We start from the raw sequence: 14,154 nt of genomic DNA, 5'->3' as shown, positions 1-14,154 counted from the left end.
CATTTCTCTGCTTAAAACTACCCACTGACTTTCTGTCCCAACTAGTACAAAATGCAAAGTCTTTTCTGTGGCCCACAAGGTATTATAAAATCCAGCTCCTGCCTCATGTTCTTCTACACCCTCCCACCCCAACACCATTGTTCACTTAGCAATAGCCACTCCAGCCTCCTTTCTACATGCCAAGCATGTTCCCACCTCAGGACCTTGGCACATGCTGTATCCCTACCTGGGATGCTCTTGCCCAGTATATACATCAACATCACTCATTCCAGACTCCTGTTCTCTACTCAAACATCATCTTAATGAGAAAATTCCTAGAAAACATGATTTAAAATTTCAACCCCTGGGCTTCCCTGGTGGCACGGTGGTTTAGAATCCACCTGCCAATGCAGGAGACACGGGTTCGAGCCCTGGTCTGGGAAGATCTCACATGCCACGGAGCAACTAAGCCCGTGCACCACAACTACTGAGCCTGCACTCTAGAGCCTGCAAAGCCACAACTACTGAGCCCGCGTGCCACAACTACTGAAGCCTGCATGCCTAGAGCCCGTGCTCCACCACAAGAGAAGCCACTGCAATGAGAAGCCCACGCACCGCAATGAAGAGTAGCCCCCACTCGCCGCAACTACAGAAAGCCTGCGAGCAGCAACAAAGACCCAACGCAGCCAAAAATAAATTAATTAATTAATTTAAAAAAAAATTTAAACCCCTGCCCCACAAAAACACATACCCTCATATCTCTTTATCTGGTTTTATTTTTCTTCATAGCACTCAATACCATGACATACCATACATGCTTTTGTCTGTCCGTCTCTTTGTCTGCTAAAACCTACTGTATCTCCAGTATTTAGAACAGTGCCTGCACATAACAAGAACTGAATAAATACAGTGGATAGATGCATGGATGGATGGATGAATTTGAACAAATGAACGAATAAATGGAAGCAAAAAGACAAACAGAAATGTAGTAACTTGTTTTATGAAAAAGTATGTAGTAAATGGTAGGGCAGAGACTCAACCTAGGTCTGCCTGACTCTGAAGCCCAGGATCTTTACTTCTATGCTATAATTCCACTTACTAATTTGGAGACACTGGAGGAATTACTTGTTGGGTGGAAGTGTATTTTGTATAATGACAAGATATCACATACATCTCGAAATCCATTTTTTAGTTCCTGTCCATTTTCATGCAACTACCAAATTACATGGAAAAGCATAACAACTGACAGCCTCCAAAATGACTGAACTTCATTTATTTTATATTGCTCAGCTATTTTAACATTATGCTAATTAAATGAATCTGACTCCCTCTCTAAAGACAAGAACACCAAACCAGCTGCAAACTCCAAATCTCTCTGCACCCATAATGTATACTAGTGAGAACATGCCAAAGGAAATGGGCCTTTATACCTGGTGGGCATATAGTAGGTTCTGCTCTTGCAAGAGCCATTCTGGGGCAGAAGCAAATAGGGATCTAAGTACAATACCCCTCTCCTTCTGACCAAGACTCAGAGGACAATTATAATAACTTTTAACTTTCCAGACTAGGCTACAAGGACAAGAAATAATGGGCTAAGTGGTAAGTCACTCGTTTTATTAACATCAGTTTCTCCACACTTACTACAAATGTTCAAGTATTGATTAAACTTATTCAAAACACCTTATGCTTTGTGGTTCTTAATTTCCTGTCTTCTCTACTTCAGATGCTAAGTCATGTTCTGCCTCCTACTGCATACTCCCTACGAAGACTTGCCCAGCTCTCTGAAGAAGAGGTACCATGGAGTTTCAATTATTTGGGGAGATGACTAAGCACAGAGATCAGGTAAGCCCAGGTAAGCCAGCCCCTTCATTTTACAAGTGAGGCATTTCAAGCCCAGAAATGATAGTTCCTGTTGAAACCACATATAACTTGTTAGTGGCAAAGCCTAGGTTAGTATCCATGTTTCCAAGATTCCTTCCAGAATAAAACTCTTTCTACTCTAATACTAAAGATAAAAAACACGTATTTTTCTGGTTTACTTAACTCTAAGTTTTCAGAATAGAGGAATGTGTCTAATTGAATCTTGTAACCTCAGAACTTAGATCAGTGCCCAACACACAGTAGCTATTAGTATGTATTTACTGAATGATCAATTGTTTAAATGGGAGTTACTTTATTAAAAAGTATTTCTGGCGAATCCCCTGGAGGTCCAGTGGTTAAGGACTGGGTGCTTTCACTGCTGGGGCCGGGGTTCAATCCCTGGTCGGGGAAATAAGATCCCGCAAGCCACGCAGTGCAGCCAAAAAAAGAAAAAAAAAGTACTTCTGATCTTTATTAATTAAATATTTAAAGGCAGTTAGAAAACGCCTAACTTTATCTACAATAAATAACCAAGAAATTCCTCTAGTTTAAAACTAAATTGATCCTGGGACTTCCCTGGTGGTCCAGTAGTTAAGAATCCGCCTTCCAATGTAGGAGACACAGGATCCATCCCTGGCTGGGGAACTAAGACCCCACATGCCGTGAGGCAACTAAGCCCACACGCTCTAGAGCCCGTGCCGCAACTAAGACCCGACGCAGCCAAATAAATAAAGATTAAGAGTTAAAAAAAAAAAAATTCAATCAATAATAAAAAAAAAACTAAATTGACCCAAAAATTCCTCCAGTTTCAAATAAAAATCATTTTCACAGGATATCCTTCATTCTCAGCAAACTCTATTCATTAGAGGCACACATTCCTGGAAGAAGCTACCTGCCTCAGGCCTTAATTCATTTCACCTAACCTTAAGCAAAGGCAAATCTCAGAGAACTTCCAAATAAAGGGAACCAAAAGAAAAAAAAAAATGACAGAAATAATAGGAAAGTGACCAAGTACAAATATTTGCTGAATGTGATGCTGAAAAGCCACTCTCCTTCAGTTATGTATACCTACTCAGTGTATCATTCCATTAAGAGTCCTGGTAGTGCCCTTGCCCAATTTTTAGAAGACTCAGGACACTTGAGAACCTAGAATTGAGATCCACTGCTAGAAATTAATTTAAAGACAGAAATGTGACGCTTAAATAATGAAATATATCCAAATTTAACCTAATATATTTACAAGAATTCTGAAACTAACACATCTTAGACTAAAACTAAAAAATGAAGCACTATCACATATATTAAGTGATCTTTCTAATACCTATATATATATGAAAAAAAAAACAGGTATCATGGTTTATCATTTTATAGATAAGGCAACTGAGGAGATGAAGCAATTCCTCTACATTACAAAGCTAATTAAGTGACATAGCCAAGACTGAACCCTAGTAGTTTGCTGACTCATAACTCCAGTCTCTTTATATCAAAGCACAGTGAGTTTTCATAAAGCAGCCAAAAGGATTTTACAAGAATCCCAGAGGACAATTTAATCATTGGAGCATTTTTACAAAACAAAATCCCAGGATGACAGTAACAGAAACACCATGTGTTTCACACATTTTTAAATGCATATGATACATACATAAAGTATACTTAATAAATAAATAGGAATACTGTCGTGTCCTCTCTATAGTCATGTCTCATACATGTCTGTGAGAGATTTTTCAAAGCCATCATTTTAACACAGCCCTATTTCTTTCGTGTTTCCCAAATCTTGCTCCTTGGCAAAATCACAGTGGCTGTGCTCGCAGGTGCAAAAGTACAGGCTCCCAGGCCCCGACATGGAGATTTTAGTTTAAACAAGCTCAGAATCTGCATTTTAACTGCTTCTATTATTTAAATGTTTGTTTTTAATCTGAAAAATAAGCATTCTAGATGATTCTGGTTAGCCAAATATGCAGTACTACCCCAACAAAAGTCTTAGACAAAAAGCAAGCCAAGAAAACCTATGAAATTTAAATCCAGAGACAAAGATTATTAACGAATTTCCCCAGCCCTGAAGCCAGAAGAGAACAAACAGGTAAACGACAGCCCTATTCCAACCGTAAACCCAAACGTAGCTTTTGTTTGCCCCAACTTGTTGACCTCTCCCTAGTACCATGCTATGGGACAGATGTAGATGCTAAGAGTTTCAATTTTAACATTCTAAAAAAGCTTGATTCTACTAAAACTCGGTAAAGCCCAAAATACAAGCATAAGACTGTGATGGATATTTAAGTGGCAGCTTTCCCCCAGACCCTAGGCAAAAATTGACACAGAGAAGAGGATTTGGGGTGGGGAGTGATGAGGGAGAGGGGAGGAGCTGACCTAGTGAGAGAAGTAGGCTGGCCCACTGGTTTCACTGGCCCAGACAGGAGTCCACAGAAAAAAACACTCATGAATGAGAGTCCTCTGAGTGATACTGAGAACAGTCCCCAGGAGGGATTCCTAAGCAGGGTATCATAATCATAATCATAATCATCATCTACTTACAAGCTGCCTCTTCTTGGAAGGCTCAACTCCTTCTGAAAAGCAAAACACAAACATAAGTTAGAGAGAAATAAGGACCCATCTGAGTCCTACAGGTCTGTACTAAATGTCCTAGAAGATTTATAGCATCATCTTAATAATGGCAAAAACTCAATATTTCTAAATAATAACCTTTTTCTTTGTCTCTCAAATTTTAGTGAAATAATAAGCAGTCTGGTTAACTATCTATCATCTCCTCATTCTTCCTTCCCAAAAGGAATGTCTCACGAAATACTTGCAGCACTTTCACCCCTAGATGGAACCAACTGGCCAGTGAAGATTCCAGGTATTCACTGGGCCAGCCATCAACAGCTGATGAATTGTAAAGGACTCATATCATTAGAGTCAGTGATATGAAAGGAATGAAATGGAATATTTTCTTTAATTATAAAATATTTTTGACAAACAAATAAGTACAGAAAATAATATCACAAAGAGATGACTATCACACCACTGGCATGAGAAATAACCCTTGCAATAGCAGTTGGGCCTCTGTGACTTGCTTTCTAAATTTATCAAGTCCCACCTCCCACTAGTCTCCACTTAACAACTATTCTTAATTTTTTGTTTATCTTTTCCATAAGGGTCTTTATTTTTTATTACATATATCCATAAATTATTAGTATTGTTTTACACATTTTTAAATTATATACTTAAAACACTGTATATATTAATCTGCTGACATCAATCTACATTATAATTAGGAGATTCACCCATGTGAATATATTTCACTTTAGTTCATATATCTATAGTACAGTAGTCCAGTCTATAGATTTTTATAGTATTTATTTATCCATTCTCCAGTAAATTGAAATTTAATTTTCTTTCCATGTTTTTCTTCTCCATCAAAACAATGCTCCTTCAATAACAAAAAAACAAACAACCCAATCCAAAAATGGGCAGAAGACCTAAATAGACATTTCTCCAAAGAAGATATACAGATTGCCAACAAACACATGAAAGAATGCTCAACATCATTAATCATTAGAGAAATGCAAATCAAAACTACAATGAGATATCATCTCACACCGGTCAGAACGGCCATCATCAAAAAATCTAGAAACAATAAATGCTGGAGAGGGTGTGGAGAAAAGGGAACACTCTTGCACTGTTGGTGGGAATGTAAATTGATACAGCCACTATGGAGAACAGTATGGAGGTTCCTCAAAAAACTACAGATAGAACTACCATACGACCCAGCAATCCCACTACTGGGCATATACCCTGAGAAAACCATAATTCAAAAAGAGTCATGTACGAAAATGTTCATTGCAGCTCTATTTACAATAGCCAGGACATGGAAGCAACCTAAGTGTCCATCATCGGATGAATGGATAAAGACGATGTGGCACATATATACAATGGAATATTACTCAGCCATAAAAAGAAACGAAATTGAGTTATTTGTAGTGAGGTGGATGGACCTAGAGTCTGTCATACAGAGTGAAGTAGGTCGGAAAGAGAAAAACAAATACCGTATGCTAACACATATATATGGAATCTAAGAAAAAAAAAAAAAAGAAAAGGTCATGAAGAACCTAGGGGTAAGACGGGAATAAAGACACAGACCTACTAGAGAATGGACTTGAGGATATGGGGAGGGGGAAGGGTAAGCTGTGACAAAGTGAGAGAGTGGCATGGACATATATACACTACCAAACGTAAAATAGATAGCTAGTGGGAAGCAGCCGCATAGCACAGGGAGATCAGCTCGGTGGTTTGTGACCACCTAGAGGGGTGGGATAGGGAGGGTGGGAGGGAGGGAGATGCAAGAGGGAAGAGATATGGGAACACATGTATATGTATAGCTGATTCACTTTGTTATAAAGCAGAAACTAACACACCATTGTAAAGCAATTATACTCCAATAAAGATGTTAAAAAAAATAAAAATTAAAAACAATAAATAAATTAAAATGGGGGAAAAAAACAAAAAAAAACAATGCTCCTATAAACATGCTGTACTTGCTTCCTCATGCACATGTATACAAAGTTTCTTGGAAGTATACACTTAGATGCGGCATGAACTGAGTCAGAAACTGCATCAGAAATTGCTCCCAGAATGACTGTACCAATTTACCTTCCCCCTCCAACACTTCCTAAGAGTTCTCCTTTCCAGACCTGTCTCCCAAACTCCTGACACTTATAATCAATTGCCTTCTCAACATCTCAAATCCAAAGTGTCCAAAACTGAATGTGTTCTCTCCACCAAAACGGACTCCAACCATAGCCTTTCCCCATCTCAGATGATGGTAATTCTATTCTTCCTGTTTTTCAGACCAAAACCCTGGACATCTGGATTCTTGTTTTTAACACACCCCACATCCCATCCAACAGGAATTCTTAATGGCTTTAAATTTAAAATACAGCCAGAATACACCATTTTTCACTATCTCCAAAGACTTACATGTTTACAATCTCTTAACCAAAAACCTTGGATTTAGTCATGTTTTAGAAATCAGAATTGGGGGTGGGTAATTAAAGTAATAGCATATATATATATATATATATATATATATATATATATATATATACACATATATATATGTATATATATGTATATATATGTATGTATATATGTATACACACACACACACACACACACATATACCTATATATATAATATATAACACCCTCAACAAAGACTAGGTCACCAACAAAATACACCAAAAACATTAAGATTTCTCCAGTAAAATGTATGACAGCCACAATAAATGTGATAAAAACTCTAAAGAGTCTCAGTTCAGTTTTGTCACCAGAAGAGTTCAAATTAGGTCAGGTTTCACTGCTAAATGAGTTACAGAATCTCTTGGGTTTTGCTATTACGATCTAAGCCACCATGGTACCTCCCCAGCCTCACAACTGTCTCCAACTGGTATCCCATTCCTTCTTCTAGCCTTAACCCACATGGTCTGTTCTTAACAGAGTGATCCTTTTAAAGGTCAGTAAGATCACAACACTCCTACTCAAAATCCTGGAATGGCTCCCCATTTCATTCAAGAATAAAAGTCAAGACCTAGATGGGTGAACCCACCACCCTTCCCCAGTATCTCTCTGACCTCCCCTCTCCCGTGCACACTTGCACATTTTGATCCAGCCACACTGGACTTTACCGTTTGTCAGACACATTCGGTATTCTTCTGCCTTAAAGCCTTGTGCTAATCTGTGCACTCTGCCTAGAATGCTCCTCTTCCCCAAATACTTCCTTGGCTAACCCCTACAGCTTTCAAATCTCTTGGCTCAATGTTCACCTGAGTTCTTAATGAAGCCTACTACCCTGATAGCTCTATATAACATTACAACGTATTTTCCACCCCATCACACTCTTACTCCACTCTGCTTTTATAACCAATACACTTTCAATACACTTACCACTTCTAACATACTACGTAATTTACTTGTTTATAATGTTTATTGTTCGTTTTCTGTCTTTCCCCACTAAAATCTAAGCTCCATGAGTGCTGGGATCTTAGTCTGTTTTATTTAGTAAGGTACCTCAACGACTTAGAACAGTGACTGGCAAGTAGTAGATGCTCAAAAATTTGTTGAATAAATGACTTCACATACTCGCCAATACCTGGCATTTGTTAGACTGTTTAATTTTTGTCAATCTAAGGGCTGTGATCATATCACAGTATGGGTTTAATTGCCATTTCCCATAATTACTAGTGAAGCTAAACAGTGTTTTATATGTTTATTGGCCATTAGGGTTTCCTCAACTGTGAATTGCCTATTTACAATCGTCCCTTGGTATCAGCGGAGGATTGGTTTCAGAAGTCCTGGCAGATACCAGTACCTGCAGATGTTCAAGTCCCTTAGATAAAACAGAGCCATACAGTACAGTTGGCCCTCCATATATGTGGCTGGGGAGTCCGCCAAGATGCAGGGTCAAGTGTATATCCCTGGCCTATTTTTCTATCAGGTTTTCTAACATTTTTCTTATTGAGTTATAGACATTTACCTAATATATTCTGGATACTAATTATTTGTGGATTATATTCACTGAAAATGTTCTCTCAGTCTTTTTATTTTTTTTAATGGTGTCACCAAAGAATTTAATTTTTATATCATCAAATCTATTATTCTCCTTTATATTATCTATTTTTACATATAAGAAATACATCCCTAAGACTCCACGCTCCCAATGCAGAGAACCCGGGTTCGATCCCTGGTTGGGGAACTAGATCCCACACACATGCTGCAACTAAGAGCTCGCATGCCTCAACTAAGACCCAGAGCAGCCTAAATAAATAAATAAATATTAAGAAATAGATCCCTGACACACAGAGACATGAATACATTTACTTATATTTTCTTCTAAAAGATTATAGGTTTACTTTTCACACTAAGTTTGTGAATATACCTGGAACTTATTTTTGCATATGGTGGGAGATAGGAATCCCATTATATTTTTTTCTATAGGAGTGATCAATTATCCCAAGCCATTTATTAAGTGATATGCAATGTCAGCTCTGTCATATATTAAGTTTCCATGTACACAGGGGTGTCTTTCTTGACTATATTCTATTCCACTGTGCTGTCAGCCCCTGTGCCTATACCACGCTGTTTAATTGGTATAGCTTGACAATAAATCTTGATATTTGTAAGGCAAGTCCACTCACATTGTTATTAGTCCTCAAAATTATGGGAGTTATTCTTGGGACTCTGCTCTTCCATATAAATTTTAGGATCAAGTTGTAGATTAAAACTTGACACTGCACTCAATCTAGAGGATAACTGACACATTTATAATACAGACAACTGCTATATAAGAACATGGCAAATCTCTCCATTTATTTAGGTCTTCTTTAATATGTTTTAATAAAGTTTGATACATTTTCACATAAAGATTATACAAATCTTCTGTTATATTTATTTCTAGATAGCTTACATTTTCTTGTTGCCATTATAGCGTATTTTTTAACTAAATCAAGAGTTGTGGGCTTCCCTGGTGGCGCAGTGGTTGAGAGTCTGCCTGCCGGTGTGGGGGACATGGGTTCAAGCCCTGGTCTGGGAGGATCCCACATGCCGCGGAGCAACTGGGCCCGTGAGCCACAACTACTGAGCCTGAGCGTCTGGAGCCTCTGCTCCACAACAAGAGAGGCCGCGATAGTGAGAGGCCCGCGCACCGCGATGAAGAGTGGCCCCCACTCGCCGCAACTGGAGAAAGCCCTCACGCAGAAACGAAGACCCAACACAGCCAAAAATAAAAATAATAAATAAATAATAAATTAAAAAATTTAAAAAAAAAGAGTTGTATTTCATTACACCAGTAACACCATTTTCTTCCCAATACAATATGAAAATTTTCAAACACAGGAAACAGAAAAGTTAAAAGATTTGTACAGCGAACAGCCATATACACACCCACAACCCAGACTGTGCAACTGTTAACATTTTGTGATATTTTCTTTGTCACATATTTAGCCATCTATCCACCCATGTGGTTTTTAAAAAATATTTATTTATTTATTTATTTATTTTGGCTGCGCTGGGTCTTAGTTGCAGCATGTGGGATATTCGCTGCAGCACGCGGACTCTTAGTTGCGGCATGCGAACTCTTAGTTGCAGCATGCATGCGGGATCTAGTTCCCCGACCAGGGATCAAACCCAGGCCCTCTGCATTGGGAGCGAGGAGTCTTTTTTTTTTTTTTTTTTGGCTGTGTTGGGTCTTCACTGCTGCACATGGGCTTTCTCTAGTTGCAGCGAGTGGGGTCTACTCTTCGTTGCGGTGTGTGGGCTTCTCATTGCAATGGCTTTTCTTGCTGAGGAGCATGGGCTCTAGGGTGTGCGGGCTTCCGTAGTTGTGGTGCACAGGCTTCAGTAGTTGTGGCTCACGGGCTCTAGAGCACAGGCTCAGTAGTTGTGGCACACAGGCTTAGTTGTTCCGCAGCATGTGGGATCTTCCCAGACCAGGGCTCGAACCCGTGTCCCCTGCAGTGGCAGGCGGATTCTTAACCACTGCACCACCAGGGAAGCCTGGGAGTGTGGATTCTTACCCACTGGACCACCAGGGAAGTCCCTGTTTTTTTGTTGTTGTTGTTATTTTGTTTTTGGTTTTTTTTTAATGCATCTCAAAGTAGACTGTGGACATCAGTACACACTTCAGTATGTATATCATTAAGTAGAATTCAGTATTTGTTTACAACTTTTTCATGTTGGGTTTTTTTTTTTAAGGTAAACTTATAAACGCTGAACTGCACAAACCTTAGGTGTACCAATGAATAAGTATGATAAATGTATATGCTCAGATAACCTAAATCCCTATCAAAATACAGAATATTTCCATCAATTCAGAAAGTTTCATCATGTCCTTTCTTGGTAAATCCCCAACAAACCACTATTCCCTCGCCCCAAGCAAATACTATTCCCATATTTTCACCATAGATTTTTTTTCACCAGAGCTTCATATCAATGGAATCATACAAGTATGAACCTCTTTATATAACCCCTTCTTTCACTCAGTATAGTGTTTCAGAAATTCATCCATGTGGTTGTATATAACAGTAGCAATATCCAATCATATTAATATACCACAGTTTATTTATCCTTTCTCCTACTAATGGACATTTGAGTTATATCCAGTTTTGAGCTATTAGCATTCCTGTACAAGTCTTTTTAATAGGCCTATGTCTCATTTGTCTTGAGTAAATAAGAGTGTAATTGCTGGGTTATAGGATAGATGTATGTTTAGTTTTATAAGAAACTACCAGATCTTTTTCTGAAGTGATTATACCATGTTACACTTCCATTAACAATGTATGAGAGTTTCAATTGCTCCACATTCTAGCTAATATAGGTTACCCTCGTTAATAATATAAGAATTGGTCTACATTCATGCCAAGATATGATATCAGTATTTTAAATTTCAGCCATTCTTGTGAGTGTGTAGCGGTATCTCACTGTGGATTTGCATTTTCCTGATGAATAATGATGTTGAGCATCTTGTCATGTGCTTATTAGCCATCAGTACATATTCTTGTATGAATTACCTTAAAATATTTTGCCCCTTTTATAACTGGACTATTTATCTTTTTATTATTGAGTTGTAAGCGTTCTTCATATATTCTAGATGCAAGTCCTTTATTAGATATTTTGATGAGTATTTTCTCCCAGCCTGTGGCTTGCCTAGTGAAGTTATAAGTGGTGTCTTCTTTTTTTTTTTTTTGCAATGCCACATGGTTTGTGGGATCTTGGTTCCCCGACCAGGGAACAAACCCGTGCCCCCTGCAGTGGAAGCGTGGAGTCCTAACCACTGGATCACAAGGGAATTCCCGTAAGTGGCGTCTTTTTTTTTTTTTTTTTTGAAAAAGACAGATTTTTCTTGTCCTCATGGAGCTTACAGTCTAACGGGAAGAAAGACAATAACTGAGTCATCACACACATAACTAAAGTAGTTACAAGTTGGGATCAGTGCTCAAGCAGAGAATAACAGGGGCGAGAGAAGTTGACTTCATTTTTATCAAAATGACACAAGCATCTGGTTAAAAAAAACCACACAAACACTATAGAACAACTTCGAATATAACAAACAGAATCCTTTCATCCTCTCTCCTCAACCTTCAGTTCCACGAGGCTACTTTTACCCTTCTTCTTTTAATTCTTCTGCTGATTGACCTCTGTTTCTCTAGATAATATGCTTCTGTCCTCTTTTCTTTTTTTTTTTTAATTTTAGAATGTTATTTATTTTTTTACACTGCAGGTTCTTATTAGTTATCCATTTTACTTTTTTTTTTTTTAAACTTTGGGTTTATTTTATTTATTTATTTATTTATTTATGGCTGTGTTGGGTCCTCACTTCCGTGCGAGGGCTTTCTCCAGTTGCGGCAAGCGGGGGCCACTCCTCATCGCGGTGCGCGGGCCTCTCACCACCGCGGCCTCTCCTGCTGCGGAGCACAGGCTCCAGACGCGCAGGCTCAGTAATTGTGGCTCACGGGCCCAGTTGCTCCGCGGCATGTGGGATCCTCCCAGACCAGGGCTCGAACCCGTGTCCCCTGCATCGGCAGGCAGACTCCCAACCACTGTGCCACCAGGGAAGCCCCAGTTATCCATTTTATACATATTAGTGTATATATGTCAATCCCAATCTCCCAATTCATTACACCACCACCATCCCCCGCCATAAGTGGCATCTTTTGATGAACAAAAGTTTTTACTTTAACGAAGGTCAAGTTGTCAGTATTTTTTTAATGGTTAATGCTTTTAGTATCTTGTCTAAGAAAACTTTGCCCATGCCAGGGACACAAAAATATTTTCCTACATTTTATTTCCATATGCTTTATGGTTTTAGCCTTTATGTTTAGGTCCACATATGTTTATGATCCACCTCTGAATTAATTTTGGGGTAATATGTGAGATGGGGTTAAGGCTCAATTTTTTTCCATATGCTATCCACTTATTCCAGCACCACGTATTAAAAACACTATCTTTTTCTCAACAGATTGCTTTGCCACTTTTGTTGAAAATCAAATTATAATAGAATGGGCTATTTCTGGCTCTCTACTGCACTCTACTGATCTATTTTTCTAGCCTATGCCAGCACCACACTTCCTTCATCATGTAGCTTTATATCAAGTATTGAAGTCAGATCATGGGGTGCTTTAACTTTGTTCTTTTTCAATATTGCTTCAGATATTCTAGATTCTTTGCATTTCCATATAAATTTTAGAAACAGATTATTCACTTTTACCCAAAAAAGGCCTGCTGGGATTACAGACCAATTTGAAAAGCAGTGACAGCCTAATATTGAGTCTTTATATCCATGAACACAGTATTTCTCCACTAACTTAGACCTGCTTTAATTACTCTAAGCAATGTTTTACAGTTTTCAGCAAAAAGATCTTGTACTTCTATTGCTAAGTTTATCTCTAAGAAGGTTTTTTTAAATTGAAGTATAGTTGTTGTATAATATTATATAAAGTTGTATATATATCATATTGTATAAAGTTAAGATGATTTTTGAAGCTATTGTAAATAAAATCTTTATTTCACTTACCAATTGCTTGCTTCTGGTATGGGAAAGCAATCAATTTTTTACATATTAACTGTATATATTACAACTTAAATTCATTATTATAGTTATATAATATAATATATATATAATATATTATTATAGTAATGACTGTTTTGTACATTCCCTAGGATTTTTCTATATAAACAAGCATGTTCTCTATAAATAGTTTTACTTCTTTCCACTTTCTAGGATTGTCTGTGGTACACATCCTTGCCTTGTTTCTCATTTGACTGCAGAGGGAAAGAGTTCAACATTTTACTACTAAATATGATGTTAGCTGTAGATTTTTCATAGGCCACTTTGATCAAATTGATAAAGTTCCTTTCTATTCCTAATTTGTTTAGAGTTTTTATCAGTAATGAGTATTGATTTTGCCAAGTACTTTCTCTGCATATGCTGAAATAATCATATGGTTTTTCTCCTCTATTCTGTTAATGTGGTGAATTACAGTGATTGATTTTCTAGTATTAGACTAATCTCGCATTTCTGGGTTAAACCCAACTTTGTCAAATACACCATTAGATTATCTTTGCTAATATTTTATTAATGATTTTTACACCTATGTTCAGAAGGGATAATGGTCTCCAGTTTTCTTTTATTATAATGCCTTTGTCAGATTCTGGTATAACAATTATGCCAGCCTCCTAAAACTGGCTGTGAAGTGTTCCTGCCTCCTCTATTTTCTGAAAGAGTTTGTGTAAGATTGGTGTTATTTCACTAATAAAACCATCTGGG

At 37.9% G+C, this 14,154-nt stretch overlaps 1 protein-coding gene across 11 annotated transcripts in view; it reads right to left on the bottom strand.

Moving 5' to 3' along the window:
• Window positions 1–14,154, bottom strand: part of MAST2 (microtubule associated serine/threonine kinase 2) — a 200,961-nt gene that overhangs the window by 110,307 nt on the left and 76,500 nt on the right. For all 11 annotated transcript variants that reach the window (XM_059921771.1, XM_059921787.1, XM_059921796.1 and 8 more), the window contains exon 4: window positions 4,372–4,403. In XM_059921771.1, coding sequence (XP_059777754.1) covers window positions 4,372–4,403 — 32 coding nt within the window. The remainder of the gene's footprint in view (window positions 1–4,371; window positions 4,404–14,154) is intronic.

This window comes from Balaenoptera ricei, chromosome 1 (genome assembly GCF_028023285.1).
Source record: "Balaenoptera ricei isolate mBalRic1 chromosome 1, mBalRic1.hap2, whole genome shotgun sequence".
Lineage (NCBI taxonomy): Eukaryota > Metazoa > Chordata > Mammalia > Artiodactyla > Balaenopteridae > Balaenoptera > Balaenoptera ricei.
This window is presented reverse-complemented; position numbering and strand designations above follow the sequence as displayed.